Below are 24,958 nucleotides of genomic sequence, written 5' to 3'. Positions count from 1 at the left end.
CTTTTGTTTTCTGCACTCAGGGGACAGGATGGCATAGGAAGACCCTAGGCGATGTTGCTGGCTTTAACAGGTGGATGTGCGTGGGGAGAGGCACTCAGGGCAGTCGCCATGTTGTAGTCGCTGTCCAAGCCTATGTAACAGATCACCCCCAGACTCAGCACTTTGAAACCACGCACTACTTATCTCACACGGTCTCGGAGTGTCGGGAACCCAGGCGTGGTTTAGCAGGCCTGGCTCCCTGTGTCCCACGAGGCTGCAGAGCCAAGCTGCTGGCTGGGCTTGTAGTCATCTCAAGGCTCAACTGGGGCCGAAGGATCTGCTTCCAAGCTCACCCACACGGCTGCTGGCAGGGGCCCTCAGTTCCTCGTTAGCTGGCAGCCATAGCTACTTGCCATGTGGGTCTCTCTCCACAGACTTCCTGAGTGTCCTTGCAACACAGTTTCTCCCATAGCCAGGGATCCACGAGAGTACACACCCAGGACACAAGCCTGTCTCTTTACATCCTGACCTTGGACGTGACAGCCCGTCACTGCTCTATCCCACTCATAAGCAAGTCCTGCCCACGAACTTCAAGGGGAGAAAAATGAAGCTCTACCTCTCAGAGAGGGGTATCAAAGAATTTGTGGACAGATTTTAACAATAACCACGTGTGCAAGTTACCTATATCCAGTTTGCTCTTTGGTCTGTGGCAAAGGTCGGTACATTTTTTCTGTGAAAGACCAGAGAGTAAAATATTATTTTAGGCACTGTGGGCCAGACTGTCTCTATTGCAACTACGTAACTCTGCCCCTGTATTGCGAAATAGCCATAGGCAATACATAGTGTGGCTTAGTTTCAGGAAGATTTTATTTACACAAACAGGCGTGGGGCAGAATTGGCCACAGACAGTAGTTGGCTGGCCCCTGGTCTGTAGCTATGGAGGTGACTGGAAGTCTAGCATGCTACATGGTTGTGTTTCCATGGCATCAGAATCCCATTTCGAATGAAATTCATCCATCAGACATAGCTGTCTGACCTGCAGCTTGAAATTTAGCAGCGAGGTAACAGGAAGACAGGCAAATGTTGAGAGATTTAGGTAGCGGGAAACTCTTGAGGACCTAGAATCCCAGCTGTCCTCCGGGAAAAAAGGAAGAATCGGAATGTAAAGGAAAAAAGCTGATGTGGTACAACACGGGACAAGACAGGGTCTTCATTCCAGTTCATCAAGGAAGCAGAGAGGAGGTGGGAAGTCTGAGAGGAAACGTCCTCTACATAACCAGAACTGTGGGGCTAGATTATAGCATTCTGGGACGCTATGAATAAAAGGACCCATCTTCACAAAGCTCCCAAAGAGCCCCGAGTTCGCTAAAGGTTTGTAGAGGGGAGAAAAGGACTTGTGAGTGCCTCAGAGGGGGTTGAAGGCAGGAACTGCGGGAATGTGTAGGAATAATGGAACTGCAGGGCTGGAAGGGGTGGGGGCAAAGGTTTATTTTGCAATATTCATAAATAAACTTCAAGTTATTATTTTCAACTAACATAAGGCTAAGCATATATAAATAATGTATATATTTCTCCCTCCGTGTCCTTTAGGTGTAGTTTTGCAGATACTGACTTGTTCCCCAGGGCTGTTCATATTAAGCTGACGCGACTGAGTCAAGCAGAGATGGAATTGAGAATTTCACTTTCCCTTCACAGCCCCCTGCAATGGAACTTTTAATCGAAGATGCATAGTTTTCTGCCTAAATTATGCATCATCCTCCAGAAGATGGTTGATAAATCTTACCATTTAAAAAGTTATGCTTTGCTTTTTTTTTTTTTTTCCAGCCCCAGACACAGCCACTTGTCATTTTTAGGTTAATTTTAAAGGAAAAATTTTATCAACCTCTTTGATGAGATGTGCTTCAGAAATGAAGAACAACACTCTGCTAGTAAATTATTTCTCAAAGTGGTTTGTTTTCGCTCTCAGGCCATCTTGGGGCCTATCATGACCCTATTCGGATAACTGGGCATAACATCAACATTCCTTTGTTAAGGTTTTCTCCCTCTTATCCGGAACCTAAAGCAAAATAAAGAGCAAAACATCTTTAAAAATCTTTGCTGCAGTTTCCTTTGCAAGAAATACCCCACTTTGGGGATCCCTGGGTGGCTCAGGGATTTAGCGCCTGCCTTCGGCCCAGGGTATGATCCTGGAGTCCTGGGATCAAGTCCCACATCGGGCTCCCTGGATGGAGCCTGCTTCTCCTTCTGCCTATGTCTCTGCCTCTCTCTCTCTCTGTGTCTCTCATGAATAGATAGATGAAAATCTTAAAAAAAAAAAATTACTTCCATAAAGAATTCTTTGGTATAAAATAAAGATGTGAGGACAGTTACTGGGAACTTTAGTCACCCAGTTTCTTATCCTGTGATGGAAAGTGTTTAAATGACATGTCAAGAGGCAATGACGCTGTGGGAATGTGATGCAGTCGGAATCCCTCTAGTGCCAGAGATGCAGGTCAGAATTCAGTGAGCACTGGATATCACCATCACCCTGACTGGAGTCCATCTCTGTCAGGCAAGGGGCTAACGACCCAGTCATTCCAAAAACATTCCAAAGTTTTACTAATAACTTTATTTAAATAAGACACAGGAACTTCTATACTGAAAAAATACAAAACAAAAGCCACACATTTCCTTGTGTAAAGCCATATTGTATGGTAACTCGAATACTGTTCAGCGCAGTGGCTAGAATTAAACAGTACAACTATATACAAAATTTAGACAATTTCTGACAAATTTCTACAGCTGGATGTAGGATACATTTGAGCTCAACAACTTCTGGGAAATTTACATGGCAAAGCATAAGCTTTAACACATTTGGTTCAAAACTTTAATATATGCTAAGAACAAATGTACAACACAATTAATAGTTTCTCATGAGAAAATAAAAGCACATGTCACTATAAATATCATACATCAGATTTCATCACCAAAAAAGCATTCAGTCCATCTTTCAGAAATTGATATTGATATCAACTATTGCATTGTATTTGGACAAAAGCAGAGCTTAAGATCAACACATTATGTAATGCTAAACCAGATATCAGAAGTTAATGGAGCTCATATTTATCTTACAGAACTAATAATTTTCTCCCTTTAACCATAATCTACAAAATATAGTATTTTCATCAAGGCCTGAGATTATTAGGGTTAAAGGTGTCTGCTGCTGAAGAGATTGTTTTAAAAGGTTCCCCTGTGAAAATGGCAAAAGTAAACTGAGTCCTTTTCCATGACAGTCTCCTACAATATAACACTGACTAATTTAAAGGAGCCAGAATGCACCTTCAGGAGAGAATATTACTGCAAACTTTGGTGGAAAGAAGATAATTGGGATCATGACAAAATAATACACAGAATACATACACACACATATACATATACATACATACATACATATATATATATATATATATCATTTCTTAAAAAAATCAATGGTGTTGCTTTCTTCTCTATCACCTCTTCCTTCTTCAACCTCTTTAGAAAATAAAACAAAGAAATCCCGAGGAATGACTGAAGGGAACTGAAACGTTCCTGTAACTGTAGGCATCTTATTCCCCTAATTCTTAAGAAAACTGTGCCATATACTGTAGGTACAGATGAAACAACTCTATGTTTTATTGAACTGAAAGCAATGGAATAAAGATACAAAAACCTTCCTTTGCTTCTGGAGACTCTCTTTGTGCTGTAGATAACAAAGTCTGAGAGTTGGGCTCTTCCACTGACCAGTCGGGGGGGGGGGGAATATCTGGGGCTCTCTTCACACAACGCTGTTGACAATTCAGGTCAAGTCTGCAAGTTCAAGGCAATTTACTTGAGCTTATGCTTTACTTTAGACATCTGAAATACTAAGAACCAGTCATGATCTTGTGAGGAGAGGCTTGAAGAGGCAGTCGCAAACTACTGCTTTTCTAAGTCACCAAGCAACCTGCTTCCCTGTGCTGCCTTACTTCTGAGACCACATGTTCTCTCTCCACATGAACGCAACTTATGCACCTCCACTCCTTAAGGAAAACAATAACCAAAAGTGTGTTATTTGTAAACCCGCAAATTAAAGAACTTCCGAGAGAGAAACTGAACATTAATATGCCTTTAGCTAAAATGAGAGCATTTCATGACCCTGGTGGCCAACATCAACAAAAAATCTCAGCCATCCCCCGTGAAAGTTCACTTGTTTTGCAATTAAACCTAGGCTTTCTTGTTGTTATATTCCATCACTCGCAATTGGAATGTTTATGTACAGCCTGGTACTGGAGACACTTCATTTGCAACGTTATAACAGTCACTAACTGAGCAACACCTGAACTTGTTTTAAAAAAAAAAAAAGCCACATTTACACATGTTGAAATGCTGAATTCAACAGTTGTTTTAACTTGTAACCTCATGACAAAAGTGATGTCAGACACCACAGATTTGCTGGTTCTCCTCATGTTCACCCATGTCCAGGATTATTGTTCTCCTAGGGTTGAGAATGCACTTCTTATTCTAAGTATGTGGAATGTAATGAGGAAAGGGAAATGCATAAAATAAGGAAAGGCAAAAGAGTGATGTTCCCTCTTTAGCTTTTTAGCTGTGAAATATTTAATATCCCAATATGATATACATTCCAAGTTACCTGAGTTTAGACTTCAACTGAAGTACCTGAAGCTAGGCCATAGGGGTGGGCACTGTGCAACTGTTGTGGCCATTTATTATTATTATTATTATTATTATTATTATCATTATTTTTTGCATTGTATGTATTACAGAAGTTAGAAACAAACACCTGGATCAATTGTAAACATAATCCTGAAGTACAGTATTTTCCATAGGACAAAACACAGCAAGACATTTTCTATTTAGACAGGCAACTTTTTGATATAGAGCTTATTTATACTGAAGAATCTGGAACAAAACACAGGACACGGTACTAATCTGTCAGACATACTATGAAATGCATAGTCTCCACTGAGAATGCTGAATGACACACACATTTTGCAAGCATCACTGCTTTCCACAAAAACTGCCGAATAGGAGTTCCGTCCCTGCCAAGATCAGTGTTGAGAGATACTTTATGATGCTGATAAGTATTCTGGTGGTGGTGGTGGTGGTGGTGGTGGTGTTCAGAAAGTTTGTCACTCCATGCAGATAAGATGTCTGAGGTCTAGTTCCTAATCCGTGAAGGTAGGGTAGAGGCCAGCTCCCCCTTTGCTTTAGATGATCACATAGTTCTGAGCAGAGAGGTGCTCCTCGGCCTGCAGTTCCTGCAGGAGCTGCTGTTGCTGCTGCTGCTGGGATGGCTGTTGGGCAGAGGCCTCCATGGCGCCCACCGAGCTGGTGTCGTCAGAAAGAGACGTAAAGGAAACCCGGGAGGAGAGCTGCTCGACGGTCAGGGTGGCCAGAGCCGAGCTCTGGCCAGAGTTAGGAGAGTTCTTGAGCATCAGGTCAGAGGCAGGTAAGAGAGGGCCTAGAAGTTTTACAGGACAGAAAGCTGATCCGGTTGGGATGAAATTAACCTTGTTTTTGTCAGGACATGAAAAGAGAGGGGCTGAGATAGGCTGACGAGACCTAAAACCATAAAACAAAATGACATTTACAATCACTCAAAATTTCCAAACGTTCTGACTTAGCTGGAGTTCTCTACAACGGCTACGATGTGAATGGCAGGGAATGAGTTAAGTGTAGACAGAGGGGTAAACATCTTCCATAGCACAAGTCAGCTGACAGACTACTGATGTACACAGCACTGAGTGGTATTCGAGACTGAAGGATTTTCAAAAGGATTGGGCACATTTTTTCAGAGATCATTCATTTGCTTTCAATCATTTAGGAAGATGGAAAAACGTCCTATGTTATAGTTGAGGATTATGCAAGGTTACAATGACCTTTTCTGTTAAGGAAAAGTGTAATGGGACAGGGATTACCTAGTCATAGATTTGGTTTTAAGCATTTCCTCCTTTTTCTGTATTACTATACATACTTCTAACAACAGATTAGGGAAAAAAAAAAAAGTTTCTATAGTTTTCCAAGAGCCAGTCAGCCCAACAGAGCAGAGTCCTCAAGCCTCTCCTCTCCTCTCATTCCCAGGAACTAAGCCATCAACTCCTGCAAGACTGGTCTCTGTCCCTTCCCAGGTTGCAAGAGTACAGCGGCCTCCCCCAGTCGTGCACTGGGACAAAGGGATGAGTGAGTCCAAGAGCCATACAGTCTTTTTTTTTTTTTTTTTTTTTAGCTACTCTGCCAGGTATTTAGAGCATGAACCTCTTTTCCTTTAATTTCTAATTTATGCACACCTCATTTCAAAAAGAAAAAAAATCTGCGAATGAGAAGTCTACATTAAAGGAGCACACATGCTGCATGTGTCTACAGGGAGACAAGTTCATTTCCTTCTGGCTTGTGGGATCGCTGTCCTAAGGCCAGTCACACTCAGGATGTTAACTGCCGCTAAACGCCTTCTTGTTAGCCATCCAGATTAATAGAGCTTTTGAAAGGAAAAGTCTTAGTGATTAAAAATAGATCTTTTAGGCAGCAGGGAAGAATTTCCAAGTTTCTTTGTATTAGCTTATGTATTTCCAACACACAGACTCCAATACTCCACTAAGATCCCTTCAGCCTATTCAATTCTCTTTTCATAATTTGGTTTTGAAACACATTATCAGCTGGATGGAGTAGTTGATTCATCTGTAATCAACTGGTCTCAATAAAAAGCTTTACAGCTTTGCAGATCCCAGCTGATAGAAAAGACATTACTTACGCCATTTCCTCAAAGACCTTCACTCGCTCACATCCCTCTGGGGGCTCCCGTTTGAACATGTAGCTGTTGTTTGGTTTGGGAGATGAAGCGTACTTGGGTAACGGTGAGCTACTCCCACTGTCTGTAAATTTAAAGCAGTTATATTAACTAGTGATTGAAAGCTCTTTTAAATTAAGTTTGATTTCCAAACAAGCAGCCTTTTGCACAGTTTATCCACTATGGCCCCTTTGCTTCCACCACAGAGCTTCCTTTATTGCAAAGCTATTACTAACACTCTCATGTAGTACATTTCTAAGAAATAAAAGCTTTGATGCAACAGTAATCTGCTGTACCACAGAACATAAAAAGAGGATATTTTGGTCGAGAAACTGCATTTTGAATAAGGTAGGGCTATAATCTTGAAAACAAATACAGTAGTATGTATTTCAAAATGTAAATGAATGGGGTAATATGTATAAATCATGCAAAAAGAATTACAAGAGAGTATAATACAGGCTCCTCTATGTTTTCTCACTGTCCAACCAATTTAATTGAAAATTTTAGTACGTGGAATGATCTTCATTACAAATGTTCTTAGCAGAAACATTACTTTTACTAAACACCATGAATAAATGTATGCAGGTGACAAAACAGGTTTATGACACATAATGTCCTTTTCCCTTAGCCCACTATGAAAAACAGAATTTGCTCAGAATTTTGTCTTTAAAATGTTTACGTAAAATATTTTTTCCAGCAGTTTGTACTTTTTGCTACTAGAAGCATGAGAAATCTAAAAGCATCTCTACCTAACATGTTTTCTTCATATTTTTGACCAAGAAAATGGTCTATTCACTAAAAGTCATAAAACCTATATGTAATTTCTCCCTTTCCTACCTGGCAAAGGATTTTGGAAATTCAAATCCACCAAAATGTGTCATTATCTTTGTAAGATGCCAAGTTGTTAAAGTCAGTAACATACCTGTATAAATACAAAAGTCCCATTTAAACAAATTCTGACCTAATGCAAACCAATCCCTACTGCTAAAATACTAAGCACACGATCTATTGAGATGTATTATTTTTATGTATATTTTTGAAAGATGGCATTGGTCACCATTTTGGTGAGTTGCTTTAGTTTAGGCTACAGAACACAGCACAACATTCAGAATCTGAGTAACAGGGATGTTTTTATCATCATTAATGAACTGTAATACATGCTCAGAAAGTAGACTCTTGAGGCACACTTAAGAGTATTTGGTGAATGATTCAAAGAGCAGCTATGTTAGTCTTGGGAATGGAGATGCGTGCTTATGTTTAAATATGGCAATAATTCTGGCTGGGAAACCACTGCCTACAGAATAACAAGGCCACATCACTGTGAAACCTAGAAAACCACCACTCAGTTCCTCCATCATTACTGCTACGTGCATTCTTACAGATTATACATAGTCTGTTGGGAGGGATGGTTCTTAAAATTAAATTAGGTTTCTTCATGTGCCATTCAGATTTAAGGATTTTCTTAGATTTGACATTTGCCTTCTATCACTTAAAGGGTAGGCAAGAGGGAGAATATAATTTTCTCTCTTAGGTGGATGCAAAACCTCATCAGCTGGCCTAGAGTCTGAGTTTGCTGCTCTATACTCGAGGGAGACTAGACCAAAAAGATTGGTCCACAATCAAAAAGTGGTGAGAACAAGGCCTTCAGCTCTGTGTAATACAAAAATACAGCCCAGCTGCGCTTCCCCATCCGAGCAGCAACAAGCCCTGTAAAGGCAATGCGAGACCAAGTGGAGGTGACCCATGATGCTTCCGTGGACCTTCCTGTTGGTGACAGCAGTCCCCAGGGAGGGCACAATTAGCCTGAAGCCATGGGCTTGACAGCCGTGAGGACTCGCCCCAGGAGCAAGTCAGAAAAGTCACCTTGGCCACAGCTGCAGTCTTCTGGGCTCTACTCTATGACGTCACAAGACCTACCGCAGGATTCCTCTCATGACTTTATTAACGGCTTCAAGGCTCTCGCAGAATTTAAAGCTAGATGGGAAATCTACAAAACTGATTATCTTCCTATTAACATCTGCAATAAATTAGTGTTTCTTCCTAAATTTTTTTTAATTTCAGAGGCTTATATTTTTACAGAGTTTTACCCACTTAAACACTCTTGTTCTTTTTCTGACTCATGTCAGATAAAAAATAAACATGCTGCTATCCTAGAAAGACAGTATTCAGTACTATTATGTGACCTTGTTCAGTTAACAAAGTTGAGAGCTTGTGGTGTTGTTGAGAATATATATATAAACACATTTGAACATTTGGTGGTCTGGAAAGAAAAAAAAGCTTGAAAAAAAATTGAAACCATCAACAGATTTGTCCAACTGGAGTTTTTCCCTCAGGTAAGTATGCAATCTAGAAGAGGACAAAGAGGAATAGGGAATGGAGACACCTCATCTGTGGGTTCAGCTCTGTTAACTAGTTGTATAACTGAACACAACTGCCTTTCTGAGTTTCTAGATAACTAAAGGAATTATCACTCCTAACTAAAATTCTGTGACATTTTTAAAGGTTCTAACATACAAGGTATTATTTTGCTTTACAAAATGGCATGATTTAAGAACACCCCAGATAGGGGCACCTGTGTGGCACAGTCATTAAGTGTCTGACTCTTGGTTTCAGCTCAGGTTGTGATCTCAGGCTCATGAGGTCAAGCCCTGATAATCTACAAAACTGATTATCTTCCTATTAACATCTACAATAAATTAGTGTTTCTTCCTCACGTTCAGCGCAGAGTCTACTTAAGATTCTCTGCCCCTCCCCCTACACTCTTTCACACTCTAAAATAAATGAATCTTAAAAAAAATAAATAAAAACAACTCACATGAACAATCTATTCTATTCATTTCAGACTTGGAATCTGATTCATTTAGAACTCTGTACTGAATTTAATAAACCTTTCAGTAACGGAACAGAAATGTGAGGTAAAGATGCCCACTCAGGAGATTCAAAATGAGAAGTCTCACGGTAATCTTAATTCAATCCCTTCTGTTCACAGCATGATAAATTTTCACATTCTGTTATTTCTCAGTAGGAAATAACTAGACATGTAGTTCACATTAAGTGTTACTTTATGTTCTTAAAACATCACAGCCAATGTCAATAAAATTAGACGTAACAAAGAAGATTATATCTGTATTTATAACGATCTTATCTATCTTTATAAAGAATCACCCAACTCTGAAAATCAGGGGTACAGAAATATTTTATTGGCTATTTTAACAGATCATACTTATACACATGTATCATATTTACCATTAAAATACAAGCAGCTTGTCAAATATTTTTAAATTCATGATAATGAAATAAAGCTTGGAAGAAAATTAGACATTTTAAATAATGGAATTCCATATAAAAACAGTTATTTTTAACTACATGTACTTTTATAGTTTAAGAGTTTTCTAAATTTCTCCTTATAATGGCCTTCATTATTTCTGGTATATAAATTTTTCTGGCCCACAATTCCAGTAAAAAAAAAAAAATCAGTTAAGTCATTTTGTGGGTAGATATGTAAAATATTTGCCATGGTTCAATTTTAGCCCTAAGTTTTCCAATGTGCTTTATCTCCTACTATCAGATCACTTAAATTAAATGAAATTAGTACTAAAACAAGCTCTGTAATTATAGAGCAGCAGTTCTTTTTTTTTTTATTTTTTATTTTTTTTTAAATTTTTTTTTTTAATTTATTTACGATAGTCATACAGAGAGAGAGAGAGAGAGAGAGGCAGAGACACAGGCAGAGGGAGAAGCAGGCTCCATGCAGGGAGCCCGACGTGGGATTCGATCCCGGGTCTCCAGGATCGTGCCCTGGGCCAAAGGCAGGCGCCAAACCGCTGCACCACCCAGGGATCCCCCTAGAGCAGCAGTTCTTAACTCTGGTTTCACATTAGACTCATCAGGAAATGTTTCAAAAATACCAACATATATACTATTGTCCAGACCTCATCCCTAAGATATGCTGATTTAATTAGCTCTAGAGCTCCTCCCCCGCATGTGTTTTAAAATTTATTTTTATTTTTATTTCTTTTTGTAAAACCCCAAATGCTTTTAAAGCAACGCCTGATTTGAGAACCAATCACGAAAAGGTCAAAACACTGGTTTGGAGTCAGGCTACCTTGCCTGCTTTCTACCAGGCCTAACACCATGACCTAGGTAAAAGTCTGATCCCTTTTTTGAACTGTAAAATGAAACTACTGGTATGATAGCTATGAAAAATATGTGTAGAAGAATTAGGATAGTGCCTGAAACACAGTGAGCTCTCAGTAAATGACTGTAGCAGTAGAAAGAACATACCATTCCTAGTTTGCAAATTTAAAATGGTGAACCATTCAGAAATTAAGTGCCTATTCTACCTTCTCTCATCAGGAAAGTTATTTTTAATAGATCTGCACATTCTACTTCTATTTGGGTACATAAAGGTAAGATTCTGTATCTGGTGGGGAAGTGGGGTAATATTTGCAATATCAGATTCCCCAGTTTAGACTGCCTGGCATGAACTCTGCCAGTTTATAAGGACGTCCTATAGCATATAGAAATCTATTATCTGGAAATGAAAATGAAATGAATGCCTAAAGCACAGATTCTATGGATTCCTCTACAGAGACCTAACCAGTAGAATGTCCTTCTTATTCTATCTTCACAGTAGAGTAAGAGCCTGGGTGAGGGTGGAGTTCCATCAAAACTATACTCCATGACAGAGGAGGAGTATAATTTAAGGTTAGCCAATAGAATTAGATTAGAAATATGATTGACTAAATAGGACCTAAACAATTACTACTCTAGTATTAAGATTACTTCTTTTCCTTCAGGAAATGAAATTATGAGCTGTAGTGTGGTTTGATGGCCTAATGAAATCAGGAGGGAACACAAAACTGCATAGCCTTTTTTGGCAACAAAACGTGGAACCAGTTGTTATTACGATTTTGAAGATGCGTTAACTCCAAGACCAAATTGGGAATGAGTGAGGAGAAAACTTGGCTTTTACAAATAGTCTCTAAGGTGTCTCTAAAATTTCAAAGTCAACCTTTTATGAGAGGGTTACAAAATTTTAATAAAACAAGACTATCACCTATAGCTGAGATCTCCGTTAGACCAGAATTCAGTAAAGCGTAAGGAGGGAAAACTACCATCATAACCTTCACTATGTATATTTTTGCACAAATAAGATTGTGTTCTGAATACTGGGCTTAACTTAGATTCCAAATGTCTGGTGCCATTAATTGGATATTTGTCATATGGGGGGAGGTGTTTTAACTGCTTACTGTTCCCCAAGTAATCACTGAATTGATAAGAATTTGTAAATTAAGCAAACAAACCATTTAATAATAATAATAATAATAATAATAATAATAAAAATCCTTTATTTTTGTGTACTCACAATAAATACAATACTTCTTTCACAATCATAATCCTGATATGCAGAATAGGACCTATTATTACCTCCAAATGTGACTTGAGGTCATTGATACTCACTCTGAATTTGACTATCTGACATGGCAGTTAAAAATGAAAGCAAAGTACTTCATTGCACACAGTCCTCAAACCAATTTATGGATTAAAATCCTGTGTCTTGTAAATATAAATCACAGTGGTTACGCTGAAAATAAATTTCAGATAATACAGAGTATTTTATATCTTGAAAAGTAATTAGGGATCTAAGGAAAATCATTCTGATATAATCTTAGTTTTCATATTCTTGAGTTTTTTAAATAGAAATCTTTCCAGGGACATCAGTTTTCAAAAAACTAAAATATGCTGTTCACATTAATCTGCTCCTAAAAAGTATCCTAACAGGGAAAAATAAACACTTCTAATAAAATCACTGTGACTTTAAATGCTCACTTAAATATTTACTGAAAAGTTAACTATGTACACAATAGAAGGCAAAGCAAAATGCTTTATTTTTTTTTTATTTATTTTTTTTTTTTAATTTTTATTTACTTATGATAGTCACAGAGAGAGAGAGGCAGAGACACAGGCAGAGGGAGAAGCAGGCTCCATGCACCGGGAACCCGATGTGGGATTCGATCCCGGGTCTCCAGGATCGCGCCCTGGGCCAAAGGCAGGCACCAAACCGCTGCGCCACCCAGGGATCCCAGCAAAATGCTTTAAATGTTGTCGTACTGTATTATGTAAAACTCAGTATTTACTCGGCCACCCCAATTCTTGCTAAAGAAGAATGGTATAATGTCTTGAGGCAGAAACCAACATGGAATCATAAACTTATCCCTGTTTTCTCCTTAGAGCCTGTTCATTCTCTGATACTCAGTGCCTCCATCTCCTAAACTAGAACGCTACTGGAACCTGCCATTCATTCTCCCTCACCTCGTTCCATCTACCAGGCACCAGGTGCTGTGGACTCCTCTTTAGTCCCTGTCCCCCAACTCCTCTGCACCCCCAATCTTGCTCTGCCCTGCACCTGTGATTTCCCAATATGGGGGATAGAACAATGTGCTGACAGCAGAAATATTAGAACATTCCTATATACTTGCTTTCTATCTTGGAGAATAAAGTATGCTTTGCTAGGACATATTTAGTTTGTGGTTTGAATTAAGTACATACATAACTTAGAAACAGGAGAACAGATGAAACTGCTGAAAAGGCGGGTGATAAGTCTGGAGACCACAGGACGAACTATTCAAATAGCACCTTGTCTTTCTGCTGTTTCTCTCCACGTGCGTAGTTCCACCTGCGTGGGACCCTTTAAAGATACAGCTGGTCACATCCCTTTAGCTGACAAAGATCTTCGCTTGATCCATCGTTTCTCTTAGCAATGCCTACCAGGCCCCTTATGAAACAATGGCCTTTCTACCCCTCTACTGACTGCTCTCTACTCTCCACCACGCACCTCAGAAACCCACACAGTTCCTGACTGTTCTCCACACACCAGGCCCTTTCACAGCTGAATGCCTGTATAAGGCTATTCCTTCTGCAAGGGCAGCAGGTAGTCATATGAGGTTCCTATAGAAGATCACTGTTGAACTCCAAAGAATTTAGGAAAGTTACTTCATTTTCTTTCTTTTTTTTTTTTTAAGTTACTTCATTTTCTATGCCTCAGATTGCCCTTTCTTAAAAACACTAATACTGTCCCTACTAACAGGATTGCAGTGATATTACAAGAAATGACAAGAGTCAAATCACCTGAGCAACATGTAGTCATTGGAACAATCCCATGAGGCAGGTACCATCATTATCCCTAATTTATAGATGAAGAAACTGAGATGCAGAGAGGTTTAGTAACTTGCCCCAAGGGTGCATAATTAGTATGTGGCAGAGCAGGGATTCCACCTGGCTGCACCAGAGTTGGAGCGAGCTCCTTACGGTTAGGCTCTCTGTCTCACTAAGCTTTGATGATTGATCTCAACTCTAGTGCTCTCACTGGAGATAGGAGGAGGGAACCAGATGATTAATCAAGTTCCTTCCAGTCTAACATGACATGCTTCTAATTAAAATCTTACAGCTCAGCTAATGGCTTCATTAGGCCTGCTTTGTATCAGCCTCACAAGGAGATACAGTGTAAGGACAGCCCATATGTGTTGATATTTCCTCAGCACAGAAGATAACAGGGAGAAAAAAATAAATACCTCCCCCTTTCCTCTGGCCTAGTTGATACCCTATTTGCTCCCTAGTCATGATAAGAGTGGAAAAGGAGATGGATTTTAGCACTTACTTCTTTTCCCAGAATTTCAACAGAGAATTAGAACTTCATGGCTTCCTCCCCACCAAAGGCCTATCACTAAATTAATTAATTTAATTAAAGATTATTTAATCTTAGTTGTTTAGTTCTCTTTCCTGTCTTGTTTTTTTGGTGACGATGGAGGAGGAGGAGGAGGAGGAGGAGGAGGAGGAGGAGGAGGAGGAGAGGAGGGCCTTATCATGCCCTTCCTGAACATTCAAAAGCCTAACACATATTATTATTTAACAACCTAAAGACAAAGATACTGATGTTCAACACAGCTATAAAAGTATACCCTTAAAAAATGGACATACCGTAAAAAAAAAAAAAAAATGTCCTAAAGGAGTATTCAAAAGAATCTCTGCTAAGCACACTCCATGCTAGTAGGCCCTACTCTACTTGTGGAGGATAAAACAATGAGCAAAATGAAGTTACCCGATCCTGCTGGAGCTTACAGTCTAGTAAGTAGATAATAGTAGATTAAGTGAAATATACATTTGCAGGCATGTTAATACATATTTGGTTTGTTTCTATTCTAGACTCTGGGTTATAACTATTAGAATGGAGATACATATTTATAAATTCGTTCTGAATTATAAAGAACGACTCATCATCCCCAGAGTGCTAGCACAGCACTGCCATTGGTGCAACTGTGAAGATTTCCCTAAAGGATGGGAGGAGGAATTCACTGGATGCTTCTCATGTGCTGTCAGCCAATGGGAATATACATGATTTTACATGTTATCTTGAAAGAGAGAAACACGGAGAAGATGTAGGGACAGGATTCTGGAATAGGTCATCATTAACCTATGGAATAATTCCAGCGTTATTATCTCTGCTCTTTGTAATTTTACAGCCAAGAGGTTGTTCTAGAATAATAAGGCATCCTAGAACTATACGAGGAGAATCTTTTGATAGAGAAATAGACTCAGTCTCAAAAGCAATGATTCTAAAATGTAGTGGCTAAAAGTAGTATACCCAACATATATCTTTTCACAATATAAAACACAAAAAGAAAAGTACCACAAAATCTCAGCTGATTACAGGCTCTCTAGAAGATAGATGGTTAAAGTCTGTTAAGGGCAAAGGTCAAAGAAGAGCCCTTAGAGATAAATGCAAATCGAATTAAAATGTAAGTAGAAAGGAATAAGATGATGTCAAAAAGAGTCTCTTTCAAAAGTCTGACTAGGGGCAGTCCTAGACCCAGAATAAAACAAGATAATACTTTATCTTTTTCTCCCATGCAACCAGGGGGTATTCAGTCCTAACACTCAAAGTTTGGGAATATTAACATTTATGAGTTAATCATGGTATGAGGTAAATAGGTTTCTATGCATTGGCCTTGGGAATCTCCATCCACATAACATACGTTGTTCTTGTGGGAAAATACAGTTTAAGTTCCAAGTACCCAATTTATGAACTCTTGGAATATAACTGTTAGTAGTTGGCCTGAGTAGAATGGTTCAGTTGACTTCATGATTAGAATAATCAATGTTTCCACAATATCTTGCAAAACTGCAGAATTTGAGAACAACCGCCTAAGTGAACTGTGCCAAAGATCAACTATAAGTGGCAGGCTCAAGTCTACATCTTGTGGCTTGTCCAGCTCCACTCTCACTACCATTAGGAACGCTGGCAGAGCTGCTAAAAGAGTATTTTGATGCTGCCATCTGTATTAGATAAAGGACTATTTTTCTCCCTTGCATTTTGGGCACAATAATGTAAAAAAAAAAAAATTAGCTTAACTCTTAGGGTATATTCTGAGGATGTCAAGATGAGAGTTCTTATTCTGGATCCTGAGTTCTCCACATGGACCATAATGTAGGAACTATGGTAGTTACTAGGTTAGTGAGTCTGACAAGCTTATACATGTGACCAGGCTACCCTTCTAGTCTGTAGGTTACTGGAAAAACCTACCAAAAAGAAAAAAAGAAAAAGAAAAAAGGAATCCCAAACCTGAAAATAATCTCTTAATGGCTGGACCTTTCTCAATAGTCAGAATGTTTTCATCTTAGTACTGCAATTGAAATAGCCAAAGAGAAACCAATATACTAAAAAAAAAAAAAAGAAAAAAAAAAGAAAAAAAAAGAAAAAGAAAGAAAAAAAGAAAAATCAATATGCGAATCAACTAAAATTATTTTATAGGTCTCAAATTATATATGGCTCATGGAAAAGAATATATATGAAGAAAAGGAAGAAATAATGTTAGCAAAATCAGAAAAAGGATAAGTATATTGCAGATGAGTGTTAGAAAAATAATCAGCCCAGCAGCACATCTCTCATGGGAGCATGCATTCATAATGGCTATCCCCCTCTCCTCTCGAGCATACCTATCCAGGTGCCTAACAATGTCTGAACTAGCTTTTCTAGCGCAGAAAAAATTTCTCTAGCATAACTGCATAATATGTAGGTACTCCACATATATTCTAGTTGACTACAAAATTACAGTATCAATCCTATTTTCATAGTTAATAATACAACCTATTCAAAATCTATAACTTCCATTTTTTTTCTTTTTGGAAAGTGCAAATTATAAGACTGAATTAGTATCTTTAAAGAAAACACAAAATTCGGACTGTATATAGAACAGTAATGAGTCAAGAGACTCTTCTATAGTTTAAATGACATATATAGGTTTCAGAAACTATCAAACAAGTCCCTCTTTTGTACCTTTAGTATTCTGAACATACTTGTATACACACTTATATAATAGTGTATCATTTGTTTACATTGCTATTATTCCGTATTAGACCATAAATTCCTTAAAGACAGATATCACATCTTACTCAACTCTATTTCTCTACTCTCAGTGGGGTACCTGACATCCAGTCTATGTTCAACAAATGTTTTTTAAACTGGAAGTATAAACTTGGTTGAATACATAAGCCTCCATTCCTGATCCTAAAATACATACATGTGTGTACATATATAAACATACATGCATATATAAAAGAAGCAGATGTTATTTTAATTTTTTCTTCACAGAGTACTTGATTTAAGAACTTCACATTGTAATATAAGGTCATCTAATTTTCAGCTTAATCTTAATCACAAAGTAACGCTCAAAGCTAAATATGGTAGATTAAGAAATTAGTGTTTTAATTCCCAAACTGAAATAGTCTTGTAGAAAACAGAAAAATGTCTAACATGATTCTGAGATCTCCTTAATTTCTGCAGAGATTTTTTTCAAAGTCATATTTAGCCACACCCAAGACAATCTATTGTTTACTATGGACCAATGGTTGTGCTAATAAGTACTTTGCTACAATATCTCATTCACCCCAATAATGATATGAGGTAGTTATTATCACCCTACTTTACTAATAAATATTTTTTGATTATTAGAAAAAAAAACAGTTGGCCTTAGAGATAATCTGGACCAATGCTCTCATTTTACCTTAAAAAAAACAAACAAGAAGAACATAAGAAAAAAATACATTTACATTATGCAGGCAAGTATCTTGTATGGAAGAATAAGAAGACACAGAGGAAAATATAGAAAAAAAAGGAAAATCTTGGAACAAGGTCTAAGTTACCTAAGAAATGGTCAGAATTCAGATTATTATACTATCTTGAAGAGACACCTGCATTCCCACGTTCACTGCAGTATTATTCATATTAGTCCAAACATGGAAATAACTTAAGTGGCCATCAATGAATGAATGTATAAAGAAAATAAAACAGACACACACACACAAATATTGTTCAGCCGTAAAAAAGGAAATCCTGCCATTTACAACAACATGAATGGACCTCGAGGGCATTATGGTAAGTGAAGTAAGTCAGAGAAAAATACTGTATGACCTCACATGTGGAATCTTAAAAGTATCAAACTTATAGAAATAGGGAGTAAGATAGTGGTGGCCAGGGGGCCAAGAATATGGGAAGATGACAGTCAAAGGATCCAAACATTCAGTTATAAGAAGAGTAAGTCCTGGGGATCTAAGGTACAGCATGGTAACTGTAGTTAATAATATTGTCTTTCATACTTCAAAGTTGCTATGGGAGTCAAACTTTAATGTTCTCACCATAGCAACAACAAAAAAATGGTAATTACTTGAGGTGAAGGATATGGTAACTAATCTTATTGCGGTAAACATTTTGCAGATATATACATATATCGAATCATTCCATTGTACACCTTAAATGTACATATGTTCTATGTTCTATGTAAAAACATATACTGTTTTAAACTTAGGATCTAAGTGAGTACCTTTTCTACAATGCAGAAACCATGTATTTATCTGCCTCATTGAACATCGTCATCCAGAGGCCCTGAAGGCAATCTCCCAAACTGTTAACCAGAGTGGAACTCACTTATCATCTCCCTATACACTTCCTTTTTGGTTCAATGTCTCTCAATCATTCACACTATTAAATTTAGAAAGAAGAAAACAAAACTCCAGAAATTAATTGCCTAGCCTTATTATTACTGCTATTTTGACTTTACCCAACTACAAGTGCTAATAAATAGCAAAAGTGGTCAGCCTGAACCATGCTTATCCTTGCAACTGATACAGCGAACACAGAATACAGGTTTTGGAATTAAGACAGACTTGCCATCTACCACCTGTGTAGCCTAAAACAGAGAACCATTTTTTAAGTATCTCCGATTATCTTCGAAATCCCATTAGATACAAGGTGTTTTCTTGTTGGCTTTCCTGTGAAACATCCATAGTAAATGTTGTGAGGAAGTGACTAGAGTCATATGCTCCAGTAGAAGCAAGCTTTGGTGAAATAAAAAGTTTCCTAGTCTGACATTCTACGAAATGGAGACTTCCCGCCCGAAGCAGAGAGATGCCTATGGCATGGCACTGCCTTCAGTACATCCTGAATGGAGGAAGGGAGCACACAAGGCTTGTCGATAATGATAATGAGAGGGTGAAAAGCAAGCAGAGATTGCTGAGATCCACCCACAGAAAGAAAAGCAGAAGACAAAGTCCAGAGTAACTTCTATTTAACATCTCAGCAGAGAGTTAGGCATAATGATGAGTGAAAGAAGCCAGACACAAGAATAAACATGCACCGTTCCATTTCTGTAAAATACAGTAACGTGGAAAAATTAAATTATGGCAATGGAAGTCAGAACAGTGGTTACTTCCAGATGGAGAGGGGAAGGGGGCCTGAGGGAGCCTTCTGGGATGCTAAAAATGATGTGTCTTGATCTCGGTAGTAGTTTTGTGAGTGCATACATATGTAAAAATTCATTGGGCTGAGCACTTAAAATCTGGCAATTTAAATGTAATAATACCTCAAAATAAAACAAATAAGCGGGAATGACAGTCAAGTCAGGACAAGGACCACAAAATTCCTATAAGATTCTGTAAACTTTACCTGGTGAAGTTTTAAAATTTTAGTCACCTACGGTGTATTTCTCTCTGTGGTGAGAAGCAGTAAATGAGTGATTAAATAATTTCAGTGTTTCTTTGGAAGCAACTGGGAAGGTAGAAGCTGGGCCATCTTTGTTGCCTTCTGTGTCTAGGTCTGAGGAGGCCAGAAACTGAAAGGAGAGGTTAAGTGGTGGCCCAGTGCCTGACACAAGGACAGGAGAGTAAGGGCAGACAGCTGAGGCCTGGCAAGGAACAAGAAATCTCAGAGGTCCTGCCCGCTTATTGGTGTTAGTTAATACTTCATTTACATACCGTAACAACCCCTGATAATCTTGGTAGGTACTTATTAAACTTTACCTGCTTGGGTTAAAAATATACCCATCCTTCCAACCGAATTATCTAGAAATTACTTCCTCCTAAGTCAATCTGGTCACAAAATCTACCTTTAGACATGAGCAATATAAACTCTACCAGAACCATCATTAGCTCTGGACAATAGCGAGGAAAAACCTGTGTGTTATATGATGTAAAGCTGTATGCACTCCATTTGATAGCTTTCATTAGCTGTTAGAACCATGCGCTGTGCTTCTCTGACACATTTATGGAAGATGTTTGTGAGAGTCACAAAGAAGGGAGGGTATGGGAAACCAACGAACGAACCTAGATTAACCAATCCTTTACAGCCCCACCGTTCAACAAAAGAAAAAAAAATGATGTAATGGTCTAAGACAAAGAAAGTATAATGAGCAAGACCCTACAACAAACCCGCTATCTAAGCGGATGATTTCCTTCTCACCTTTATCACGATCATAGAGTAAATCTTCTGTTGAGCAAGGGCTACCATCCTGGGACTCGGGGGGACAAAAGGGAGAGATACAAGGTGAATGGCTGCTGCAGCTACTGCTGCGCTCCTGCACGGAGGGAGTCTGAGTGTCTATGCTGCGCGTGCTGCTGCTTCGGTAGTGAGCGGGGAGCGGGGCTCTTCGACCGTCCGGGATCTCCAAAGGCTGGAAGACAAACAAGCATTACGTGTGCATGTGTCAGTGCACATCCCTGATTCATGCAGAAGCACATGGCATGGTCCTTGTCTTCACATTCCATTACTATCTCATTATACCTGATTCTTCAGAGAATAAAGATACCAGTCTTGTCTTGATTTCTGCACATTGTCTTGACTGAACAAAAAACTTATTTCAAACTACTAAGGATAAAAATTGTCTTACAAGTTCCAAAGCTCTCTATGCATCCCGAGGTTAGCACTTCCCATAATACTTCTCAAGGGTGGGGCTTTTTTTAAACACTGTGTCCCCAGTGCCTCCCACCGTGTCTGGCACATAGCAGACATCCAACAAACATTGCTGAATGAAGTGATCAAACTGTGCAAGAAATGACTCTGACTTAAAAAAAAAAGAAATGACTCTGACTTGCTAGTAAGAAAAGTAAAATCACATACTCGCAGGTATAGATTTTTCTGTCCATTCTCTATTTTAGTTTTTCTGAGATCAGGAACAGAACCATGTTTTCCATTTCCTTTACAGATTACCCAAAATTTCTAATAAAGAGATTTATTCTATTACCATTCTATAAAAGATATTAATATAATTCAAAATGTAATTCAAAACTATTCCATAAAGGATGTTAATAGAATTCAAAACTGTTTTGGTATCTATCTTTGTAGGACTACTTGGTTTGGTTCTAATGCATTGTTTTGAGTGGCAAAAATAAGAAATAGAAATGAAACTATCATCAAAGAAACCGTATTTAGGACCCAAAAAGACCTTAGAGCTCATTATTCCAGTGTCCTTACAAATAAAGAACCTAGGGATGCTTGGGTGGTTTAGTAGCTAAGCATCTGCCTTCAGCCCAGGGTGTGATCCTGAAGTCCCGGGATCTAGTCCCACATCAGGCTCCCTGCATGGAGCCTACTTCTCCCTCTGCCTGTGTCTCTGCCTCTTTCTCAATGTCTCTCATGAATAAATAAAATCTTTAAAAAAAAAAGTTAAAAAAAAACAAATAAAGAAACTATAGTTTAGTGCTTCTGATGTCATGCTAATTAAACAGAAGCAGAGCTTCTGTCACAGTGGACTCTAAATACTCTGCTTCAGCTGTAAAGATAAATCTTATTCCATTTTCCTAATCTGTGTGCCAACAAAGTAAGATCAACAAATAAAATTTTATATATTAATCACTTAGGCAAGACTGCAATGCTAAGAAAAAGAACAAATATACTCTTATTTACAACGGATTTTCACTATTTACTGTTTTTACTCTGAGCTTTGTTTCAGAGTTTTTAGAAACATTGTCAGAGGGAAAAATGGAGTATGATAAAATTAGGCAAGATTCAAAATATATAATTTTTTTTCTGTAACAACCAAGTGAAGGCTGAAACCATTAACTACTGAAACAAAAACTGCATTTATCTATACAATGCTATTAAATCAAACCTAGAGCATCTTCACAACCTGACAATGACTACTATAAAGAGAATATCCAATTATGTAAATATCAATTCAGGGCAGCCCTGGTGGCCCAGAGGTTTAGCGCTGCCTTCGGCCTGGGGTGTGATCCTAGAGACCCGGAATCAAGTCCCGCATCAGGCTCCTGGCATGGGGCCTGCCTCTCCTCTGCCTGTGTCTCTGCCTCTCTCTCTCTGTGTCATAAATAAATAAATAAATAAATAAATAAATAAATAAATAAATAAATAAATTCATTCTGCAAACAAAAAGTAACACTTTCCAATTAAGGAAAGAAAAAGTCCCAAAAGACTATTATTTTACTTGATCAAATGTTAAGAAAATGTTACTTAAAATTTTTTTTTTCATTTAAGTAAATTGATTTTAATTATAATTCTGCACTAAACCTTAGAATGAACAAAGAATAAATCACTGGCACTGGTGTTTTTTGGACAAAATTGTATAGCAGTAATAAGATGTGTGAAGTTCCAAGGGTAACACATGAGCAAAGGTCACTTTCAAAACTATATTTGAGGGCTTCAAACAGAACTATTTCTTAAAATTTAGACATTTAAGTCAAGGAAAATGTTACTTTAATAAAAGTGTCAGTATTGGTAATCAATAAAAGAATGATGTATAAATCTATAGGTAAAATACTTAAGAATTTGAGTTATCTTTCATTTGTGTCCTATTTGATAAACACAATCTTTCTGTATTTCTTTTTCTTAATTGCTAACAGTGATATATATCAATTTACTTAACCAAATTTTGTTTTGTTGGGAGGGAGTTTGTAAGAATTATAAGAATGAAACAGATTTTAAAAATCTACTATTTATACAAATAACAGTGGGGAAATATAAGCTTAGAACACTAATATACTTAACAGGACAATTTTCTTTTTTTTAGTTCCTGGCAGGTTCATTAATGTGACATTTAAAAAAAAAAGATTTTATTTATTCATGAGACAGAGAGAGAGAGAGAGAGAAAGGCAGAGACACAGGCAGAGGGAGAAGCAGGCTCCATGCAGGGAGCGACATGGGACTCGATCCCGGATCTCTAGGATCATGCCCTGGGCTGAAGGCAGCACTAAACTGCTGAGCCACCTGGGCTGCCCAATTAATGTGACATTTTATTAAAACTTTGGGGCACACTTACCAATCGAAAAAATTCTAAAAATTAGTATTTTAGTTTTAAGTGTGAGGGTTAGCTTAGAGTAATTCTGAAATGGCCACTATAAAATTAAAATCCAATTTATTTAAAAAGCAGAACTACATAAACTTTTATTTATTTATTTATTCATTTATGTATAGCTGACACTCAATGTACATTAGTTTCAGGTGTATAACTTAGTGAATTGACAACTCTATGCATCATGAAATGCTCACCACAAATGTTGCTAGCATGTGTCACCATATAATGCTTATAATACCATCGACTATATTTCCTCTGCTGTACCTTTCGTCTCTGTGACTTACTCGTTCTAGAACTAGAAGCATATACCTCTTACTCCCCTTTGCCCATTCTGCCCATCCCCCACCTCCTCTCCCTTCCCCTCCGGCAACCACCAATTTGTATGTATGGATCTGTTTCTGTTTGCTTATTTGTTTTGTTTTTTAGATTCCACATATAGGTGAAATCATATGATATTTGTTTTTCTCTGATTTATTTCACACAGGATAATATTCCCTAGGTCCGTTCTCATTGTGAAAAATGGGCAAGATCTTATTCTTTTCTATGGCTGAGTAACATTCCACTGTGTATGTGTACATTATATAACTATATATGCTTTTCATATATTTTATTTTATATATTGTTTATACATAGTAAATACACATCTTTATCCATTCATCTATCAATGGACACTTAGGTTGTTGCTATATCGAGGTTATTGTTAATAATGCTGCAATAAGCAAAGCCATGCATATATCTTTGTGAATTAGTGCTTTTGTTTTCTCGAGGTTATGTTAGTAAGTTTTATATCCTAGTACAGTTTTGTTTTGAAATTCTTAAGGAATCAGCAAATATGTGATATTCTTTCATCCTCAAAAGATTAGATTTTTCACTAAAGTGAAATTTTTTGAAAAATTTCCTTACATTAATGCTTTTAAACATTACTTAATATATTAAGGAAACATTTTAATGATCAAGAGCTAAGAGATGGCATAATTTCCAAAGAATTCCTTTACAGTATTATAAATACAGATAAAATTTTAACATGGACCATTTAGGAAGAGTAAAATGGCACAACTTTTTGGGAATATAATTTTAGCAATATTCATCAAAATTTAAAACATACCTAAATTGCTTTGATCCAGCAATTTCACTGCCAGAAAATTATCTTCAAGAGTACGCAATGTTTTCTAAAGCACTACTTATGATGACAAAAACTGAAAACAATCTAAATGCCTGTCAACAGGGGATTTCCAAATTATGGTATATTCATAAAATGATTCACTACGTATTAGAATACACACACGTATCAGGAATGATGTACAAGAAATAATGCATAATGCTCATATTTGCTAAGCAATACTGAGAGTTGAAAGTCTTACTTTTTAATTTTATAAATATAAAACTGAACTGTTCGGATTTTGAAATTAAATCGGTTTAAAAACCTGCACATTATTTAAAGGAATCAGACACATATTTGGCATAAATCATTATTTTGGCTCCAAAAAAAATCTCAGAGATAATTAAGTCAAAGGCTACCCGATGCTTTCTTTTGTGG

The 24,958-nt window shown here is 37.6% G+C and overlaps 1 protein-coding gene across 2 annotated transcripts in view; it reads right to left on the bottom strand.

The window, feature by feature from the left end:
• Window positions 1-2,588: 2,588 nt before the first annotated feature.
• The window catches only part of GLCCI1 (glucocorticoid induced 1), a 101,553-nt gene continuing 79,183 nt past the window's right edge, over window positions 2,589-24,958 (bottom strand). For both annotated transcript variants that reach the window (XM_055307333.1, XM_055307335.1), the window contains exons 6-8: window positions 20,574-20,784; window positions 6,746-6,866; window positions 2,589-5,559 (exon numbers count right to left, since the gene is read on the bottom strand). In XM_055307333.1, the coding sequence (XP_055163308.1) occupies window positions 5,205-5,559; window positions 6,746-6,866; window positions 20,574-20,784 (687 nt within the window). In that variant the 3' untranslated portion in view covers window positions 2,589-5,204. The remainder of the gene's footprint in view (window positions 5,560-6,745; window positions 6,867-20,573; window positions 20,785-24,958) is intronic.

This window comes from Nyctereutes procyonoides, unplaced genomic scaffold (genome assembly GCF_905146905.1).
Source record: "Nyctereutes procyonoides isolate TBG_1078 unplaced genomic scaffold, NYPRO_anot_genome, whole genome shotgun sequence".
In the NCBI taxonomy this organism is placed as follows: domain Eukaryota; kingdom Metazoa; phylum Chordata; class Mammalia; order Carnivora; family Canidae; genus Nyctereutes; species Nyctereutes procyonoides.
This window is presented reverse-complemented; position numbering and strand designations above follow the sequence as displayed.